At 42.5% G+C, this 23068-nt stretch overlaps 1 protein-coding gene across 1 annotated transcript in view; it reads right to left on the reverse strand.

Annotated features, from left to right (window-relative positions):
• LOC145412967 (neuroligin-4, Y-linked-like) overlaps positions 1-11616 on the reverse strand; it is a 50826-nt gene extending 39210 nt beyond the window's left edge. Inside the window, exons 1-5 of the mRNA XM_080282790.1 lie at positions 11208-11616; positions 7346-7495; positions 4752-4946; positions 3949-4580; positions 2025-2182 (exon numbers count right to left, since the gene is read on the reverse strand). Coding sequence (XP_080138916.1) covers positions 2025-2182; positions 3949-4580; positions 4752-4946; positions 7346-7495; positions 11208-11616 — 1544 coding nt within the window. The remainder of the gene's footprint in view (positions 1-2024; positions 2183-3948; positions 4581-4751; positions 4947-7345; positions 7496-11207) is intronic.
• Between the last annotated feature and the right edge of the window lie 11452 nt (positions 11617-23068).

A 23068-nucleotide genomic window follows, 5' to 3' on the forward strand; every position in this document is an offset into this window, starting at 1 on the left:
ATCGTGAGTCATTGCAAAATCGGTGAGTCAGTCAAAACTGTGAGTCATTATGTAAAATCCGTGATTCATTATGGCGGAATCGTGAGTCAATATGTTAAAGTCTAGAGTCATTGTCAAACCGGTGAATCGTTGTCAAGGTCGTGAGTCATTATGTCAAAATCGTGAATCATTGTCAATATCGTGAGTCTGTCAAGATGGTGAGTCATTAGGTAAAAATCGCGAAACATTATGTATAATCCATGGGTTATTATGGCCGAGTCGTGAGTCATTATGGCAGAATCGTGAGTCATTATGTAAAATCCATGAGTTATTATGGCGGATTTTTGAGTCATTAGTACGGATTCTTGAGTCATTATTACGGAATCGTGAGTCATTATGGCAGAATCGTGAGTTATGTTAAAATCGCGAGTCATTGTCAAAACCGTGAGTCGTTGTCAAAATCGTGATTCATTACGTAAAATCCGTGAATTATTATGGCGGGGTCCTGAGTCATTATGGCGGAATTGTGAGTCATTGTCAAAATCGTGAGTCACTGCCAAAACCAATAGTTAACTTTTTCTACTGGTGTGCGGCATGTCATTGGCTATCACCAACCTAAACAAGCACACATTACCCGCAAGAAACTGGACGACTTGGAACAAAATCACAGATCATGGAAGGGATGTGAGAGTAAATTTATTATTGTCTAAACATTTATTCTGAAAAATATTTTTCATTTGCGATACAATTCTCTGCCAACGGATTTACCATTAACTTCCTGACCACATTTCAACCTACCAGGGCGAATATTAATTAGCTGGCAGTAGCAAGCATGAGACGAAACAACCATTCTCTCCTCTAACAAAACAAAAACAAGAGGCGGTGCCAAGGCACAGCACACCCGTCCCCGGCAGTCATTTTAGCGCTGACGTGTAAACACAACAGGATATTAGTCAAAGATGTCACATATCAAATATGGAGTAAATCGGGTGAAAACTGACGATTTTATGGCAATTTGAAAGTTTAAGCCCGACCCACCTATCACTGACCCCCCTCCCGCTAAGTGGGAGGTGACCCCCCTGATGTAATGAGGCATGTTATAGGATGCAGATTTGAAAGATGCACATTTAAGTTTTGTTTCATGCCCACATGAATTTAAAAGGAGTTATGGCGAAAAAACGATTTTAAAAAAACACTTTTTGGCCTACAGCCTGGGCCTATGCCCAACTTGGTCCAAAATTTAATCAGGTGATCAGGAGGTCGTAGCCCATCATCCCTGTAATTTAAGTCAAAATTGCACCAGCAGTTTTCGCGTAAAGTTTTTAGCAGTCAGACAGACAGACAGATAGACAAACAAACAGACAAACCGAGTGAAAACAATACCAGTCTTTTTACCCGAGGGGTGGGGATGGGTAAAAAGATAATTCTGAGTGCCTGCCACTGAGTCTCTAAACAAAGAACTGTAAAACAAGTGGACGAATTTTTTAAAAAGAACACTCAAACATTTCAGCCAAACATCCGGAGCTATAAGCGAGTAACAGGAGGGAGTTATTAGGCAGTCAGCAGAAGCGAGATATCATGCAGTCAGCAGGAAGGAGTTACACGGCAGTCAGCAGGAGTTATCAGACTGTAGGAGGGCGGTATCAGGCAGTCAGCCGGAGGGAGTTATCAGGTAGTCAGCAAGGGTTATTAGGCTGTAGGAGGGAGGTATCAGGCACTCAGCAGGAGGGAGCTCACGGGCAGTCAGCAGGGGAGAATTACCAGTCAGAAGAAAGGAGGTATCAGGCAGTCAGCAGGAGGGAGTTACCAGGCAGTTAGCAGGAGGGAGTTATCAGGCAGTTAGCAGGAGTTATCAGGCAGTCAGCAGGTGGGGAGTTATTAGGGAGTCGGCAGGAGGGAGTTTTCAGTCAGTAGGAGGGAGACCAGCCAACAGGAAGGACTTATCAGGCAGTAGTCAGCAGGAGGGAGCTATCAGGCAGTCAGCAGGAGGGAATTTGCAGTCAGCAGAAGGGACTGGAGGAGTCAGAATCAAGCTTTCAACTGACCCCGACTTTGCGAAGTTAGTGATGAGTGTGATGACGTCCTCTGAGAGTTGAGTGAGGGCTGGAGTGCTGAGTGGGGGTGAGGGCGCCCCTGGGGACCTCGTGATGTCACTCAGCCCCGTCCCCCACACTAGTCCCAGCTCCAGTCCCGGCGCCTGCAACTGAACGGCACCACAATTAGGAACGTGAAGGCTGGGGTGGTGCGAGGACTATGGCCAGATGTGCGGAAAACAACATGATCACTTTGGATGACCGCTGACCTAATGCATGATGGCATTTTTTTTTTTTTTCAGAATAATTACTATAAATATTTTAGCCTTCCATCATTCCTAACACCTATAAAGCAGAAATTATTGTTTACCTCCCTCCCCCCACCATAACGATAAGTCCTATCCTTTTTTATCTTGGTGTTCCCGACAGATTGTGTTCAAAGTAGGAAAGATCTCTCGTGACGAAGGCTTTTTCTGAACACTGTATCTAATCCCTCCACCTCATTAGGCTTCCCATAACTTGAATAAAATCATCTGGAGATTGCAAGAAAAAAAATGAAAAGGGCGTCATCAGACACTTTTAAGCATTGGCTCGTAAAACGTAAGTCACTAACGGAAAGAGAAGGCAAGCCCGCAAGATATGATTGGTCTGCGAACACTGATGATCATTAGATATGAATAAATTGCGTGCAACATAGGAAAGCACACAACAAAGGAAGGCTAGACATGACTCCGTTTATTGTCAGGAGCTTCGAATTTATCGTAAAAACGTACGGGCCATCACGCTTTGAGATGGGCCATTACGAGAGTTTACGGCAAAGTGTTTGGTAGAAATCCAGGAAATCTGGCAGGAAACTTAAAGTGGGAAGGAGAGAAGGGAGACCTGGGAAGAAATGGTATACGAAGATCAGCTAACGGGAAAGGCAATTTGAAGAAGGACGAGAGCCTACTTGCAACGTATAAAGACCAATAGGCTAACTGCTAGAGGGAGTTGTACCTTTACATTTACCGTTATTCTCTCCGACAAGGAGAGTATGTTTTCATCCCGTGTTTGTTTGGTTGTTCGTTTGTTTGTCTGTTAGCAGTAATAGTCAAAAACTAAAAGAGAGATTTGGACCAAATTTGGTGGGTAGATAGCCCATGTCCCAGGGAACAGTCAATTAAATTTTGGGACCGATCCGGATCGTATAACAGATTCTGGATCCGGAAAACACTTTTTGAGCAAGCATAATTAATTATAAGAAAAGCTAACCCATTATGAAGAATTGTGTGTAAATTACGTTGCCCTTGTCGGAGCGATGCGCTCCACTGAGTGCCCCTCTAGTTTCAGTGGTAAATCATACATGTAACTCTAATGACTGATACCAAACGGTAATTCCGTAAAGTTCGCATGGTCAGTATTGAGCAGTATGCTACATATTTATGGAATCAGTAATTCTTCAAAATGATTACGTAACCAGTACGTTTCTTGACAATGAAAAAAAAATGGTATCATTTACAGTAATGATTATTATAAACCTCTCAAACAATGGTTTTAAAGCCTCTTATGCAAGGAGGAGCACATGATACGGGTTTTTCATTTCTTTTTTCAATTGATAGTCGACAAAATGGCTAATTTGCTGGGTTAGGTTTGCGAGGTGAATCCGAGATTCCGGAGGTTTAGTAGGTGAATGACTGTGTGGCTCATTACACCGGATTTACCGATGATAGTTTTCCAACATTTGTACGTTCTCATTCTCTGTTTCTAGGTTCCATATCACCCAGTCTTTAAGCAGGAAAAGGAGTAGTATGACAAACATGTTATTGATAAAATAACGTACTGTTGTACAGACATGAATACACTGTTTCGTTGGTGAACATTAACTGGTTGCCTGTGTTTACAGTCGGCCTAACTTTCTGTTAAAAATGAACGATAAATATCAGCAATTTGTACTTACTTCACCATTCATGGCCACGTCACAGAGGAAGAGGAAGACTGATGAGTGGGTGGCAAGGGCATCTGCTGCCTGGTGGAGAGGCGCCACCACTCCTGAGTCACCAAGAAGGTGCAACAGCAGTCGGAGGCGCACACTAGGGTCAGGAATCACGGCCTTCCAGTCCGTGTACTCCTGCAGTACCGCCGCCAGCACCTCACGCAGGTGGTGGTGCCGTGTGTTGCGTATCCAGGTTCTGGCCACACGCTGGAAAGTGATCTCGTCCACACCCTGCTGCATCAGCCGCTCCCCCAGCCACCCCCACGCCTCCCAGGGTGTGAACCCCAGCATTACTTGGACACGCTGGCGACTGAAGGTGGAATCTCGCCGTGCTGCCGCCACCACCACACCATCCTTACTGGGGCCCCAGGCGGGTATAAAGGCTGGAGACTGCACCTGCCGTGCTGCCGTCATAAGGGCACTCAATGGCGTCGCCCGCAGGCAAGACATAGTATCGGGGTGTGTAGAGCCAGGTTCCTCAGGCACCGGACATCCCAGTGCCATGGCCAGGCGCAGTGTCATGCTCAACGGTGCTGTCACACGTGACCATGGACATTCGGACCACCCTGACATCAGCACTACCCGCTGGAACAGGCCTGTACATAGGGCACCATAGTAAGGATACGAAATCTTTATAAGCATTATTCTACATGAACAGATCATGCACCTAAGTATTCCTGTAACAGTCTTATGTAGAGGGCATCTGACCTTGATTTGGCAAGTGGGGCAGAGATACCTTTCTTTCCTGAACACCCAGCAGCACCTACCTGGAGGAACGATGGGACTCTGCATGAGGTAGGATATGCAGGCGGCGCCGGTGTCATGACCAAAGAGTGTCACTCTGGCAGGGTCACCGTTGAACTGTTTGACATTCTCTGTCACCCAGTTCAGCGCCGCAATCTGGTCCAGCAGTGCAAAGTTACTCACCACACCACCACCTCCCCCGTACGTGTTCAGGAATCCTGATGTGATGTAGAAGACGACACCATATAATTTAAAGTGTACGTCTTAGAATTATAACCATATATTATCCTTGTATGTCTAGAAATTTAGAACCCATTGTTTCATACAAACTGTGCACAATATATTCAAAATGTCTGATATATATATATATATATATATATATATATATATATATATATATATATATATATATATATAGATATATATATATATAGATAGATAGATAGATAGATAGATAGATAGATAGATACAGATGGATGGTGTTCTGAGAGAGCCAAAAACATGAGTAATGGGGAGTGGAATGGCCTTGGTAATGAATGGTGACAGATGGTGCATCTCAAAACTTATGTACCGGGTATGCAGATGACGTAGTGCTGCTTGCAAATGGCAGACAAGAGCTTGGTTGATTTGTACAGAGTTTTTAGGATGTTTGTGGGCATCGTGCCTTGGAAGTAAATGTAAATAAGAGCAAAGAGTTGGTAGCTGAGAAAGAAGGCGAATCCCAGTGTGAAGTTATGGTGAATGGAAAGCGAAGAATTGGTGAGGGAGTTTAAGTACCTGGTTTCAGTGATAGGGACGAGAGGTAGATGTGAAGAATTGGAAAGTAGGATGGCACAGGGAAGGAATGTGGCTGATGCTATGGAGATCTTGATGAGAAACAGAGGTGGCAGCCGCAATAGACTTGGAATAAGGAGTTTCTGTGCTACTCTAAGATACAGGTGTGAGACTACGGTGTGACATGATAACGAGTCAAGAGAAGTGAAAATGAGACTGGCGAGGAATGTGTGTGGAGTGTGTACAGTGGATAAGAAGAGGAATAATGTAATTCGTGAAAGAGAAATGTGTGTGAAAATACTGAAAATCAAAGGGTGCTGTATTCATCATTTGTGGACCTGAACAAGGCACATGGCAGAGTTGATGAGAGCGCCTTGTGAGGGTTGTTACAAATATATAGGTTGGAGAAAAGATATTCAGTGAAGTAAAGAGTTTTTACTTAAAGATTAGGAAATGTATCAGACTTGGACAGAAAAAGGGTGAATGGACTGAGGAACAGGCGGAGATGTGTCAGGGATGTGTTATGTGTCCGTACCCGTTTAATCTGTTAACGGACCCACCGGTGAAGAGATAGCTATAACGGCACTAGGAAGAGTGACAAACTTAAAGGATGCAGGGAGAAAAGAGGACAGGAAAAGTAACTAACTGTCATTAACCGAAGAATCGGAACCGGTAGGCAGACTTCAGCAGTCAGTATCTGAGCTTTAAGAAGAAGATGGGTTTCTGGGTGGATTCTGCAGCTGTTTCACTCCACGCAGGATGCACAATATTATCATGTGTAGGCGCCTCGTCAGCGCGGCAAAAGCAATGATTGAGATGCAGGTGAGAGACAGAAATGAATTACACGATAGTAAATCAGAATGAGAAATATCTGATGGAAGTGAGGTGTTTTAGGTTACCGGGAGAGAGGGGGATGGTTGCATATATGCATATAAAACTCGGACACCTAAAGTAAGTAATATGGTAGGAGAGGAGACAAAAGCATTAGAGGTACTGAGAAGTGTCTGGAAGGAAGGATCAGTGTCTGTTTAGGCGAAGATGGGAATGTATGAAGTCACATTTGTACCGACAGGGAACAGGGATGAAATACGTGGATCATTAGTGCTAAGGAACGGAAAGGAAGGAAAAGCTGGAAATGAGGTGCCCAAGGTAAATTGTGCTTAGTGAAAGGTTTTAATACGATGAGAGAGGGGGGTGTGAGCTGGAAGCAGGGCAGTGAAACGGCGGGGGACTGAGCGACATGAAGGCGATTTGTTTGTGGCCACTCCTTACGGGATTATGGCGTCTGGCAATAAATAGACAGATAGATAGGAAAGGGAACTGTAAAAGAGTGTGAAACCAGACGTAGTACAACGAAAATGGCAGACCAGGATGTGTTAAAGCGATATGACCATAAGGAGAGAATGGGTTCATAGAGACAGGTAAAAGGAAAGTCAACAGATTTGAAAAAGAAAGAATGAGAGGAAGGGGCAGATCTATCAGAAAATGAAAGATTTGTGTAAAAGAGATTTTTATTCAAAGATGTGTGAGCATCCAGTGAGGAGTGGGATCAGAGAAGAGTATGAAATATTGTGTGTGTGTGTGTATGTGTGTGTGTGTGTGTGTGTGTGTGTGTCTGTGTGTGTGTGTGTCTGTGTGTGTGTTTTGCATACCAGTATTTTCCACTGTGTTGCTGACAGGCAAACAGCCAAAGCAAAACAAACCACACATACACACACACACACACACACACACACACACACACACACACACACACACACACACACACACACACACAGTGCTTTCTTTATGATAAGCCATGTCGTTCCATATATTCTGAACGAACCACTATGCATCCACTCACCCAGCGGGCCGAGGCGGTAGTTGAGGGTGAGGACGACCACCCTCCCGTAGGCGGCGAGGACAGAACCATCGTAAAGGGAGCCGGCACCCCAGCTGAAACTCTCACCATGCACGTACACCATCACCGGGAGCACCTCAGACTCAGGAACCACTGTGGCGGAGGTGGGTGGTGAGACGTGTGGTGGTGGCGGTGGTGGTGAGTGGTGAGAGGTGTGGTAGTGGACGATGAGATGTGGTGTGGTGGTAATGGTTGGTGGTGAGAGGTGTAGTGGTGGTGGTAGGTGGTGAGAGGTGTGGTGGTGATGGTGGTGCGTTGTGAGATGTGTGGTGGTGATGGTGGTGCGTTGTGAGATGTGTGGTGGTGGTGATGGTAGCGGGTGGTGAGAGGGGTGGTGGTGATGGTGGTGGGTTGTGAGATGTATGGTGGTGGTGGTGGTGGTGGGTGGTGACAGCTGTGGTAGTGGTGGTGGTGGTGGTGGGTGGTGAGAGGTGTGGTGCTTGTGGTGAGAGGTGTGGTGCTTGTGGTGGGAGGCGCGGTGGGTGGTGAAAGGTGGTGGCGGGTTGTGAGAGGTGAGATGTGGTAGTGTTGTGGTAGGTGAGAGGAGAGGGGGTGTGATAATGATGGTGGGTGGTGAGAGGAATGATGGTGAGTGAGGAGAGATGTGGTGGTAGTGGCTGATTTTGAGAGGTGTAGTGGTGGTAGTAGGTGGTGGCAGGTGCGGTGGGTGAAAGGGGCTCTTGAGGGATGATTGATGGCTGGGTTGGACGTAATTTCTTTGATGTATGTTGTGTGGAATGTAAGGAACGGAGATGGCAGAGGGACACCACATGATTCGGAAATTACTTCCTCGAATCTAGTGCCGTATTTCAATGTTTTAATATTGGTATATCCAGGCGATTTATTCATCTAGAGTATTATGAACACAACACTCTAGCCCTTCCATTTCGTAAAGCTTCTGCGAGGCAAAATAAAATATTTTCTGTTGTCAGGGTACAATATACGTGACGTCTTTGGGATTGTGGGGGTTTTGGATGGAAAAGCTCTCGCCGACACAGCGAAGCGAACAAAATGGATTTTCAAGGGATTTGAGATGCAGGCATGTGATGAAGGATGATGAGAAGATAGATAATAGGAAGGGCAAAACAGACATGGGACACACGATTAGTAAAAATTAAGAATGTGGAGCAAGGAAAAGCCAAGAAACTAATAAAAAACTGATAATACTGTGAGTGGAGGCAGATAAGATGATTCAGGTAGGAAAATCAAAGGATCAAATTAATTGTATGGTGTTGTGTACTGTGCAGAGATGAGCTGTGGCAAGATGTGTTGTATAAGAGTGAACTGAGTATGGTGTGATGAGATGCGGCAGAGTATACACCGCAGGGGTGAGGCTGTGTATTGTGTGGTGAGTGAGGAGGGGTGTGAAAATGAGATGCGGAAGGGTATACTGTATGGGGATGAGGAAAGCTGTAAGTTGTAGTGATGAGGAATGGTGTTCTGTGTGGAGAGGCAGGGTGTACTGTGTGGGGGTGAGGCAGGGTGTGATGAGGTGAAGCAGGGTATGCTGTGTAGGGATGAATATGGGTGTGCTGAGTTTGTGGGATGGGGCAGGGTGTGATGATGCGAAGCAGGGAATACTGTATAGGGGTGAGGCAGGGTATACTATGTTGGGGTGAGGATGGGCACATTGTGTATGAATGAGGCAAAGTGTACTGTGTTGGGGTGAGACAGGGTGTATTGTGTGTGGGGGAAGTAAGTCAAGGTGTGCTGTGTGAAGGTGAGGTGACGCACGGTTTGTTGAGCTGGGATGAGGTGAGATGAGGCACGTTGTTCTGTGTGAGGGTGAGGTGGGGCAGGGTTTGAGGGTGAAGCTGGGCAATGCATACTGCAAATAAGATTAGGTCTGTACAGACATGAGGTTTAGAAACTGTGAAAGGGAGAGGTGAACTAGAGTGCTCTGTGGGTACACGAACTTATCCACGATAAGTTGTTGGGAGGCGAAGGAGAGTGAACTGAAGGTGAGTCGTAGGTAAGATGATATGATGACAAAATAATGAGTCATGAAATGCAGGGATGTTGTCTCTCAAATCAGGTCAGGAAAATGATTCATTATCAACCCCTAATCCTTTTCCTCATTATATAAAGAGGTTGGGTAAGTACCTGCAGTTTGAAAAGCAGAAAGCATATAAGAATTTGGAGTTTGGTCAACTGTCATGGGAATATGGGAATAGAGGCAATTATAAATCTTGTGATATGCACTCCCATACATTACGTAATTTGGTAATAATTACTCAATTCGTTTTTGTCTGTTGTGAAATCCTTCAATTCCTCATCTTCTATTGCTCCCTGGCTCACATTAATTTACTATACCCAGTCTTATTTTTTTCTTTTTATGACACCTCTTGCCATCATTGAAATGCCACATACTCCCTCTTCGTCAAGCTCTTCATATTCATTCTCTCTTTGACCATATAATTTAATCACTGTTCTCCCCTACGTATTATTACTTAACGATACCATATCCACCGCTATCACACTTACATTCTCATATTCAAGCGATGTCAACGTCTAACACTAATAGGCTATGTTGGTATGGGAAGTAACAAGCTTTGATTCAGTCCTCTCACAGATTCTTCCTCAGATAGTAAAATGTGGTATATCAGTTAAATAAAAATACAGAAAACCAGACTAGTTCTTTAGTTGAGTTGCTACTATAAGGTGTTGTTCTGCATGTATGTTTTTAAGGAAATGTCAGTATTCCAAACGGTTTTGTCTTTGTAAGTAACTATTTCATATTGTACTTTATAGTGTAAATATGTTGTTTTTGTATAGTTGCATTTTAAAGGCGTGGCCATCTGGTGACATGAGGATAGTTACCGGTATGTGTTTTAGCCTGGGATTCCCGGTTCGGTATGGATAGGATGCCTGGTGTGTGTGTGTGTGTGTGTGTGTGTGTGTGTGTGTGTGTGTGTGTGTGTGTGTGTGTGTGTGTGTGTGTGTGTGTGTGTGTGTGTGTGTGTGTGTGTGTGTGTGTGTGTGTGTGTGTGTGTGTGCATTTAACTGCATTCCGCATTCATCCAACTTTTCTAGGGGGAGGAAGGCAGCCGATGTGGATAAGGTTATATGGCCACACCGAACCTACAGGATGTTAGTACACATGAACGAGGCAGGACTTATAATAGGTAACTGTGGAATAAAACACGGCTAATAAACACCAGCCAGCCATGAAAACCTAAACTGATGTAATATAACCTTATCAATATTCTGTTATGGTCGTGATACCATGGCTCCTACAATGGTCGACAGTATAGTATTTTTTTTTTTAAATCAAAGACACAACTATACCTTAACCTTAGCTTAGAGATAAACTACTGCAGATCATTTTGCAGTGTGGTAAAAATAAACCTGCAACTCAAGTAATTATTTGTCTCATGAACTAAATGGAATAATGCCAGACAAGACTTCATGCTGCCAAGGGTATATGTGGTGTGTTTTTGCGTGTATTTTACAGTGAAGGTTGTGTGAGATGATCAGCTTTGTGGATGCTGACAGACTTCAGGAGCTGGATAAAGACAATTGGGTTTAGCACTCAGATAATGTTTCAGGAAACCATCGCTGTAGGTTTTAATATTCACAGTAATATGTTCATATCTTACTGTATTATTTCTTATTTTAGGGTGATAAATGATATTAACTTTCACACAGTGCAAGCAAAAACAAGTGTCACTGATACTGACATTATTTTGTAGATGACATCACCTTATTTAAAGGATTTTATTCTGGCTGCCACTAGATGACTGTGTTCAGGTGAAGGAGACCGCTGTTGTCTCAATGTTATGACATTGTACAGGGCAATACTGACCCATAATAGGTGCGTAGATGTTGAGGGTGAGGCAGTCTTCACTCTGGTTGGCCAGGGCGGGGCTGACTTGCTGCAGGAACTGTGCCCTGGCTCGGGGCATCAGATCCTCGTCTGGGTAAGGCAGCAGCTGGGGGCAGACTGGAGATGATATGGATGCGTCTCGCACCCCCTCCCAGGGCGTCGGGGTGTTGGTAGGGGTGAACCGCCCCTCTTCTACCGGGGGGCTGGCGTATGGCACCCCCAGGAATACCTCAACGTTGCCCAGCAAGTGACCCAGGTTGCGGACGACACCCTGCACGTCACCATACTTGGTGCTCACCACACGGCTCTTGGTGAAAGTAACAGTAGCCTGGGACAGGTGCCATGACACACCCAGCACCATCAGCCACACCCACGCTCTTGGGGTCATGCCACCATCATGTCCTTCCCTCCCGCATGTACCTTTCCTCACCTCCCTGGCAGTGGTGCATGACAGGTATTCAGGTGGGACAGAGTAGTGGACGGCTTTGCCTCACCTGGCCAGTGGCGGTTGAGCACACTCAGTCCTCACTGGGATTACTATTCCTTCGACACCAGGCCAAGGCATCATCACCAGTGTATTAATTTAGCTCACCGGAGATCTTGCCATTTATAGGCCATGGTGTCTTGCTGCTGGTCGCATCAATAGGTGACATCCCGATCCCAGCACGCATCTCGGGGGCTGAGACGCACTCATTCTCCAGTGCTGACAACACAGACGCTCTTACCACGCTGGGCTGGTGCGAAATGATGGTTCTACTGCGTAACCTGAGGACAAAGACACAATTTTGAGATTCAATACAAGTTTTATCTTGTACCTCTCAAACTTCTGCCATTTATGCATCAAAGCTATTACATCACCCCTGTCAATTTCTCTGGAAACTGAACTGGTGTTTCATATTCATAAAATATTCCCTCATCAGTATATACACTGCCCGACGCTGCCACCTGGTGTATAATCCTAGGGTATTTGCTTAATTCTAGGGTATTTAAGTCATTAGTTACAGCATCTCTCCTGGGCATATGAGTATCTGGGAGTATACAAAATAGGTTATGAAAAAAAGTACAAGGTGGCAGCTAGCAAATGCACACATATTTTTGCCCTCAGTAATTACTCTAATGCACAAAGAATTTACGTAAGTGTACGGAAATAGTATACAAGAATTATACTTAAAAAGTAAATTATTCGATAAGCGCATATACAGTAGGGTACTGTAGTGAAGGCATGCATGGGACGTAAGGATGCTTGACGTGGTAGGGCTTTAAAAAGGAATGACGGAGGAGAATACTAAAATTGGTAGACTCTACAAAGGAAGCGACGTCTCAGTGACTATATTAAAGGCATCGTTTTGTAGCCTTTGTATTGTGCGCTAGTGATCGGTGAGGTCATGATGCTGCCTTTTAATTATGCGTAACCTTTAGTGAACAGTGCTGGTGTTGGCAGTGTCTTTCGTAGCGTTTCTAGCCTACAGCACACTTGCACCTTCTGTTCTAGTACTTGTACATCTTATCTGCTTATCTTACTTGGCACTGAGAGATACTATTCAGTGACTTCCTTTACTGTCTTTGTTACCTTAGTTGGCATTCCAGTATTTGCAGTGCCCATTCGTCAAGTACTTCATACCACCCATGATGAAGTCGATTGCCATGATCTACAAAAAGCTTGGAGAGAAATACTGTTCTTTGTTCCTGAAGCTTAATTATTCCAATGCAACGTAAAAATCACTTTCATTTGTTTGTGCCACATTTAGGTTAAGCACATCAATAGTTTGTCTATCGTTAAACTTCGCCTAAACTGTTGTGTAGATTTTAATGAGACAGCAATAAACAGAGATGGAAAATGCAGGCGTTCCATAATATCTGGTTTTATCGCTCACATTTCCCACCACATGCCTCCCCCCTGCTTTCATAATTCACGCCAGTTTGAGAGAAAATATCACAAACTACCATATTTTGTTTAGGATCTCGACATTCTCCTAATAAATAAATGTAGATGATGTTAACCATTTAGAGAAGAGAACGCATTTTTTTCTCTTTTTTCTCTTGCAATCCCTATACAGGTTAGATACACGGGTAGTTCGAGCTGTCTTTACATCTTAACCACTAAGAGCCTCGCCTGAGCTGAAAAAAATCGTCTTATATCAGCAAGAATATATAATAAATCGTCATTGTTCCAAAGAGGCTTGACTGAAGATCACAACGCAGATGTCCAGCTATGTGAAATATTCCTGTATAAATATTAAACCAGTCTGTTTTATTTAGACGCCCTTTGCTGCAGTTTTCAGCATGAATTTTTAACGTACTTTCAGCTTCTCCTCGAACATTTTATTTCTCTCTCTCTCTCTCTCTCTCTCTCTCTCTCTCTCTCTCTCTCTCATAGCATAATTCTTAAATAATCACTTTATCCTATGTTCTTGATCACACTCTCGCCTTGTCTCCCTAATTCTTTACCCCCTTACTCCTGCTTATTCTTTCCGACAAGGGGAGTGTGTTTTCACCTCTGTTTGTTTGTCAGCAGGATTACTCAAAAACTGAAAGATAGATTTGGACCATATTTGGTGGGTAGACAGACAATGTCCCAGAGAACAATCGATTAACTTTTGGGACCGAACCGGATCGTATTACAGATTCTGGATCCGGAAAATACTCTTGGCGAAACCCTAATCAATGATGAGAAAACCTAACCCATTATAAAGAGTGGTTTGAAAATTACGATGCCCTTGTACGAGATGCGCTCCACTTAGTGCCCCTCTGGTTTCCTATACAATTCTCATAAAATTTCACACTCTTACTTAAAAATTTATTCATTCCCTCCACATTTCACGTGCACTCCCTCCAACTCACATTCACTCAGTCTTCCTGCTACCGACGCAGTCACTCTCAAGCACACATTCGCTGACGCACTATACATTCACATTTTACCCTCAAGCTCTTTTACTTGCTCTACCACGCTCTTTTACAAACTCTCATATTCTCTCACCCTCTCATTCACTTTCTTTCACTCTCATTTCATCGTTCACACTCTTTTTCACTTTGTTAAGTTCATTCATGCTCTCATTCTTTCACTTTCTTCCAATCACGTAGGTCTCATACATTCAGTCAGCCTCTCATAGTGTCTCATTCCCCCAAACTGTTTTTAATTATCTGTTTACTTTCATGCTCGTGCAATTAACCAGTACAAAATGACTCCGTATACACAAATACATATACTGACATGTGCAGTGAAAGTAAATGTAGATAATAGAGTGATGGCTGTTTAGAAAGTGATTCCCAGTGTGATGTTCTTGTGACTGGAGAAAGACTTGAATAGGTGAGAGAGTTTAAGTACTTTGATGCAGTATTGGAAAAGTGAGGTAAATAAGCAAAGGAAGTAGAAAATAGGAGAGGGAAGGAAAGTGGCCGGTGCTATGAAGGTTGTAATACGAAACAGAGGAATGAGAGTGGCAGTTACATGAAGGAGTATTAGTACCCACATTAACATATAGAAGTGAGAGTGGTGTGACATGAAAGTTAAAAGTTTGAACAGTGACGATTAGGTTCTTGAGAAACACATGTGGAGTGTTGAAAGTGCATAGGATATGAAACAATGTGATTTATGAATGACGGAGTGAGGAGCGAGTATAAGATGAAAAATATTGTGATTCGTGAAAGATGTGAAGTAAGGGAGTCAGCGTATGGCAGAGCTGAAGAGAGTGTGCTTAGGTGGTGTGGTCATATGGAGATAATGGGTATGAATAATGATGATGAAAAGGGTACAAGTGAATGAGTTTGAAGGTGGAAGGAGGTGTGGAAGACCAAGAAGAAGGTGGATGGATACTGAAATTGAGTGTGAGAAAGGAACGGAAACTGATGAAAGTAGGGACTTGCCAAAGGATCGAGTTGCCTGGATGAGTTTTTTTTTATGGAAAAGTGCAAGACAAGGGCTTGTCATCTCATATTTTTCTTGACCGTTGCTGGACTGGCTTTGTCTGATACGTATGGCACTTTATGAGGGTATATGTGGAGAGAGGTATCCGTGAGTTGGAGCCAGAATTCCAGAAAATGAACGGTGAATGAATGGGTGTGTGGCCCGCTTCATATTGCATGCTGCTGATTAGTTCTCCCGATTCTATATCCTATCTTATTCCTTGCTCTCTTAACCCTACCTCACCTCATGTGGAAGTGGGGAAAAAAGATCCGCGATGATGATGATGATAAAAGAAAATAATTGGATGATAAAAATAAATAGGACAATAATTCCGAAAATACTTGCACATTCCAGAAGGAAAGGTCGTCACCATCATCCCAAATTTGCATTTCATGTGCACAAAGTGCTTAATTAACATATTATTTGTGTTTATTCATATTTATGCAGGGTACGTGGAGCAACAATGTTATTTTGAAAAAAGTTCAGTAACCACAGTGGTATTTTTTACCCTTGTGACTTGTTCTAAAGTTATCTCCCTACATCAGCATACAGTACCTTATTCGTACTACGCTTGAAAAACTAAGATAGATAGAGAGATAGATATAGATGTACCAAGTCGGAAGAAAGCTAAACTGTGAACTGTCCCAGATACGGCTAGTTGTGTATCACATGAAAGATTCAGATGAGGGCTACATAGAGTATCTTGCACTGGTATGCCCCATAGAAGGAGGAAAATAACGTGTTAGCAGTTCAGTCCTGCACCTGATGGTAGATTTTGTTTGTGGTAGTTGTGCGTAACATTCCTTATGGTTTTCAAAATTCTCTCATATCATTCTAAGCCACTCTCTTTCCTCCACATTCTTTCATCTTTATGTTTCATTACATTCCTGTAACATAATTATCATGTTTCGACAGCATTTTCTCTCCCTCGCCCCTTCAACATGTGTCATTTATACACGCTAAATTTTCCCTCAATTCTCCTGCATAGTTTATGTCCATCTTTCTGAATACAGACTCGCTTCTCTATCAGATACTTTTGTTGTGACCAAAAGACAGTAATTTTTTCATTCAACGCTCATATGTTACATTTACATTGTCCTCGACCCCTCGCTGTGATTCATGATTTACACATCTCATAAATATTTATAATTATCTTTCATTTATTTCGACACGTATATTCCATCTTGTTCCTATCTTACCTCTTCCTCTTCTGTCCAACAAATTTCTTTCCTCTGTCTCCTGTGTCTTTTACGTCTCCCCAGTATCTATCTCTCTTCCTCCGCCGAATTTCTCCCATAACAGTATATCCCAGCAACAATTCCGTCTTTTGTAAAGCCTTCATTCCTTTTTGTGCCCCGCCACTTCTTCCACTCCAATTCCTCGATCTCCCCCTCCCCCATCCCACTCCATCCGTCTCTCTCTCTCTCTCTCTCTCTCTCTCTGTCCATGTCTGTAGATCTCCTTTCATTTTGGTATATTGTTCATGTATTTTATCACTGAATGACTCATTTTCTAATCCATACTTTCCACTTAAATATCATCTTTCATCCACGGCCATATTATTCTTTTGCCTTTGTCATTAAATTCACGCATTCTTATCAGACCTAAAAATTTTTTGCCATGAATGGTAACTCTCTCTTCAGCCACTTCATTCTCCCATCGCCCACGCTTCGCTTCCCTTTCTGTTGACTTTCTGTGTCCACATCAACCTCTCGTAACTCACTGGTCGCCTCCACACACACTCTCTGTTCAGTCCTCTGCCTTTTCTTTCCGTCATGTTTTGTTCCTCTTTCCTCCTGTCCAAAATTCTCCTCGTGGTTTTACTCCTCTCTCTCTCTCTCTCTCTCTCTCTCTCTCTCTCTCTCTCTCTCTCCCCTTCTTCTTCTTCTTTATCTTCTCCTTTCATAGTTTCTTTTCCTTTACCCCAGACTCTGCAATAACCTTCATTCTTCCATTCCCTAATATTTCAGTGTCTTCCCTCCATCCCAGTCTCACTAATCCTCATACAGCAGTTACGAGCCCCCAGTGCACCTCCCCACCATCCGTATACTGTACATACGAGGCTCCATAGGAATTCTTTCTTAGTGAATTAAAGTATTTAGACATTAACAATAATTATCTTATGTGCAAGTTTTACAGCTTTAATAAATACAGCAGGTGAAGCATGACATAGAGGAGGATATTAGGATGCACAGAAAAATAAATCGCTAGAGAATAGGTGTTATGAATTCAATGGCTCTCAGATATGCCCTATTGTTAGCTGATGCGTTTATCTTTCTTTTTTCGCTTTGTCATCTTCGCAGTCTTATTTCCCTGCCATTCTCGATTCTCCCGCGGCCTATGCTCTCTTCCACTGTCGCTGTCTTGGCAGGAACGTGTTAAAGCCTCTATGTTTCCTTCTTTTTTTTCTCTCATATGATAATTCTAATTTTGTATATCACTGGTGTCTGCTTAACGTTAGAAAATTTCGCCATTTTTCCTTGCAATTGTTCAGACTCTTTACAGATCTGACTGATTAGTATGCAAACAAGATATTTTTTTTTTATAGAAGTGTAAATGCCGAAGCGTTCTATAAATTTTGGCTTTCTTTTCTTTAACGAAGGTTTTTCCTCACTGAAAACTGTTTAACTTAATAATTTGTTGTTGGGAGACAAACTACATGATATACAATTTTTCATTTTCCACTGTCAGGAAAGAGATTATGCTGTGTGTGTGTGTGTGTGTGTGTGTGTGTGTGTGTGTGTGTGTGTGTGTGTGTGTGTGTGTGTGTGTGTGTGTGTGTGTGTGTGTGTGTGTGTGTGTGCTTTAACTTTTCCTAGGCTATTGTTGGAGTTCAATGAAATTTTCCAGGTGTGTTCGACTGGTTACTGGGAAGGTTGACCACTATAATTATACAGTTCTGTAACCATGGGTTTTAGTGGGCCAGACCCTCTGACAAATATAAAATTCTCAAAAACAATGAAAGGGGGACAGATATGGCTTTTATAACTTAGTGTATGTTGTCCAGTCGACTCTCATCCGTAATGTGATATTTAGGGGGCGTGAACCCCTCAGTGATTCTTGGGGGTCGGCCCACATCCCACATATGAAAAAAGATCAGAAAGTGAGCATATGAATTTCAACGAAACTTCTCAGGTCTGTTCGTTTGGTTCCTTGATAAAGTCTTCCACTATATAAAGTTTTGCACCAATATTTTTTGGGGGTCAGCCCCCCTAACGAAATTTTTTTTTTTTTAGAAGCAGTGAAAGAGGGATAGATATGGATTTCAAATCGTAGTACAAGTTGCACATGTTTAATTGACTCTCATCTGTAATGGGATACTTGAGGAGCCAGGGCGTAATCCCACCCAGTAATTCCTTGGGATGGTCGGCCCCCTTCAAAATATAAAACGTATCAGAAGCATGAGAAAGAATTGAATAAAACTTCCCAGCTGAGTTCGTCTGGTTGCTCAATAGGTCTTACACTATATACAATTTTCCATCCACGATTTTTATGGGGGCCAGCCCTCCTCATTAAATTTCACATTATCAGAAATAGCAAAAGGAGCTCAGATGTGGCTTTACTGTCTTAGTACATGTTATACAGTGGACTCTTATCCTAAATGCGATATTCAGGTAACGTGACTGACCAATGATGCCTGAGAGTCAGCCCCCTCTCAGATAGTAAAACGATCAGAAATAGGGGACTGAGAGCACATGGATGTCAAAGAAATCAGTATACACATCGCAGGATTGGGAATGTAGTTTACATGTTCTCCCTAAATACACACGTCTTATTCTTCTCCTCTTCCTTCTATTATTATTATTATTATTATTATTATTATTATTATTACTGTTGTTTCTTGAACACTTCTTTTGCACTCAAGTATCTGAAAATAGGCTGTGTGTCACCCGAAACGTGAAAGATATAAGGAACATCAGCTCTTCTCTGTGTTTTTATTTTTTTCCCTTGTCCATTATAACAGGAATCGAAGTATTTGTCTTTTGCTGTGTCATAGAAAGTTGAAAGCATCATACAGACTCAAAGCATAGATTGTCGCCGTTCCACATGATTACCTTCTTGAAGTTAAGTTTCGATGAACAATAAAATATCAATCTGAGATGAATCCACTGTAAAGTAGCGTCGCCCAGTCACGCCTTTGGTCTAGTTAACAAACCTCAGATGACAACAGAACACACACACACACACACACACACACACACACACACACTAGTATACTTGGAGGAACATTAGTTTATTATTTCTTGTATATGGAGGTAATAATAATAACAAAATGCCTTCTTATTGTTGCTGTCTATCTGTGCCTTCATCTCTAGCTTTCTTTATAGTCATTCAGTAGCTTTTATTGTGTATGGGACTGTTCTTCCTCTACAGCCAGCAATATTAGTTTTCCTCAGGGTTATGCTTTTCACCATATCATTTCCTCATGTTCATTAAATATCTTCTGAACTGGATTTTCAGCCCATTCAACTTATATGCTGATGACAATACTCTTCACTTATCCATTCGCTTCTCACAACGTCCATCACGGCAGTTACTTCAGCAGTCACGAGATAAGGCTATTAGACACCTGATTTCTGACTTGCCCATTATTTTGTATTACCTGTGGCAAAACCGACAGGTCTATAAGTGGTACACTTGGGAGATCTTTTTGTTTCCTCTTCAAGGAAAGTTCGATTATCTGCCGTTGGAGAGCTGTGAACGATTTTCTCATGAAATACAAAGTTTAAAATTTTGAGTTAATTTAACATGTCAGCTATTGCGCCAGCTAACGCATCAGCTATTAGGAGGTTTTCAGTTTTCGCTATTAAGAGGGATTTCCGTTACTTTCTTATGAAATAAAAAGTTGCTCTGCTTGATTTTTTTTTTATTTGACACGGCAGCTGTTGCCTCAGCTGATGCAATAGTTTCGCCGCAGGTCTATGAAAATGATCTCTTCTTGGCATTTGAGTAACCACAGTCTTCTTACATATCATTCATCAGAAACTCAATTACCCAATTTTTCAACCTGCCAAAACATTCCACAGTGATATCCTTTAATACTCATTAGTACTCAGTTTGTCCATATCATCTCTCAATATTCTTTGGGTATCCTTCTCTCGGGACCTGTTATGGATAATTCACAATGCTTCCCTTGCTAAAACAGATTATCAGAGATTGGGTGTGCTAAATAAACTTTGCACTGTCTTTACCCCTGATCAGTTGATTACTTTATCTAGGAGGAGCCTTATATGTCCTGTGTTGAGTACAAGTTGTCATGTGTGGGAGGCTCAGCAATAGAGTTCTTCTCAAACGAACGGCGGCAAAAGCTATTCATCCCATTAACGTCACTTCTATTACCGAGTCCCCTCAAACTCTCTCTTCTTGCGACCGTGTTACATCTCAATCCTTCTACTATCGATAATTCACTGTTCACTCTTCTCTTGAACTGGCTACTCGTATCCCTATACAATTACGGCGGGCGTAAAACATCCATCTACTGTAGTAACGCACTCCAGCCCTTTTTCTGCCTTGTCGTTTAATCATGCATGAGAACTCAGTGGCGTATGGTGCTTCTTGTCGCTGGGTATGTTACTGTGCTGAACTTAGAAATTAGCTATAAGAATCACCAACATAACTGATGTATCGATCATGCTTATATACATACCTTAGCAAAGACAGCTCATTGCCAGGTGAACCATGTAAATCATAATGCATAAAATGTATTTGTAGACATAGAATGGGTTGGAAAAGAGTATAAAATTTGAATTAAGGTCTACAAACTACAGAAATGACGTGACACTGAACTTTGGTGTACAACCTCTGCCTCTCGCGTCTCGTCAGATACTGTGTCTGAGAGTAGGTTACTGAGGTGCATTATGAGCAAACTTTGATTATTTCCATTCATGTCCAAGTCAAGGTATACAAGAGATAATCGGTTCCCTACAACCAAGTATTCCTCCAGTGTGGCACACTCCTTTACGTCGCCACTTTGGCGCCACCCCATCATCCTTATTTAATGCGTGTTCGGGCTGTATCACATAGGAATGATTTAATGGTGGTTGCGGGACTGTTTTTATGATACTTTAGCAGGTATGGTGGAAAATTAGTGGAAAATGCCAAGGAATCATTGCTTTAGGCATGTTCTGCAGGTATGGTTGCACAAAAGTTCCACTCTCTGATGCATCGTGGGGTTGGATGAGGGGAGAGAAAAGGACCTACAACGTTGAAAATCCATAGGTGGCCTGATTAACAAGATACGCCTCTCAAAAGCTGTAAAATAAGGAGGGGGAGGGGCATGGACAGTCTACAAGAACGTGAAAATTTATAGAACTTTTCCTATACCATAAATCTATTGTCTATGCAATGTAGCTATAATTGAGCAATAGCATTCATACGTTGTGAAGTGTGACGGCTGAACTAAAAAGGTTAACAGCATGCTACCAAGAGCACTGTATTCCTCTGTACACTGGGGGATACACGTAAAGTCAGCAACATAAATATATTAACGCATGTAATACAGTAACGCATCTCCTCTATGTGATGTGAGTAATAATTATCACAAGGAAATTCGACTGCAGTACATCAAGTTAACCGGGATGGAATACTGAGTGGTCATTAATTCCACATCAGCTGCGTTGTCCCTTACTTTCTCCTCACTGTGTTTTTCTTGATCCATACTCAGACATACTAAATAAGTTTACAGTTTATAGTAATTAGTTTAACTGTGAATACTGCCTCACTGTTTGCAGCTCCAAGAAAAGAGCCTGCAGTGTGTGTGTGTGTGTGTGTGTGTGTGTGTGTGTGTGTGTGTGTGTGTGTGTGTGTGTGTGTGTGTGTGTGTGTGTGTGTGTGTGTGTGTGTGTGTGTGTATGTGTGTGTGTGTGTGTGTGTGTGTGTGTGTGTGAATGTATGAAGTCACAAGGATTAATAGTGTGTGGGTGGGTGGGAGGGAGGGACGAGTAAAGCGAGTACAATGCAGAAACAAGAGCGCGTGAGGTGGTGCCAGGTGGTAGGCCTGGAAGTGGTTGCAATCATCATTACCGGGTGTGATGTGGTTGGTAGTCGAAGGGGACGAGAGAGGTGCTGGTAAACATGCTAATGGGTGTCGGTTGCAAAGGTCGCTGGTGGTGGTGGTGGTGGTGGTGGTGGTGATGGTGATGGTGTTGGTGGTGATGGTTCATGTCGAGGCAGGTAGGAGTGATAGTATATATTATTAACAGCAATTACAGCTTATTGTAATTGATTTCTGTATTATAAAATGAAGTCTTTATGTGAATGTATGATGGATGTGAGTCCTTGTGTGGAATGTCTGTATTATTTATCTCTCCTTTATTTCTCACAGTTTCTCTTCTTTCACCTTGGCCCATTCGTCTGCTCACCGTTTTGCATCATAGTGGAAGAATAGTATGGTGTTCCCTTGTACATTCTGGAAATTAGGATAGTGAAGCTTCTTTACTATTAAAAAACGGTAACAGCGAATTTCATTTTGGTGTATGAGTCCGAGATTTCAGTACCGCAGTTCATAAAACTTAAGGATGGATAGAAAAATTAAACTGAAAATAATGTTTAACTGCCTCTTTGTGATTCTAACCAAGTCGTCCACCAACCCGACTTGCACTTTAGATCTAAACTGCTAGGTACTGTTGCCTCTGAAAGTTCTGTTCCTCCTTCTGCCGTTCAGTAATTCATAACATTAGCCTACAGTAGTTAGGGTAAAGCTGAATATGATTACTACAGTCTGGCTGGTCTGTCTTCGAGTTGGTTTTAAAGAACTATTACTACTTTTCATAACATTAATAAATATAAGGAGATACAGAAGGGCTCATTCAATATTTTCTTGTATTTTGCACACACGTCTTACAAAATCCGGTCTAAGGAACCCAGCCCAAAGCCCCAACACACCTGATGGGGTAATAAAGGACTGAGTGACTGAAGGATGAATTGATATCGACGT

Source organism: Coenobita brevimanus, chromosome 94 (assembly GCF_032717465.1).
Source record: "Coenobita brevimanus isolate Jiangsu-jjx chromosome 94, ASM3271746v2, whole genome shotgun sequence".
In the NCBI taxonomy this organism is placed as follows: domain Eukaryota; kingdom Metazoa; phylum Arthropoda; class Malacostraca; order Decapoda; family Coenobitidae; genus Coenobita; species Coenobita brevimanus.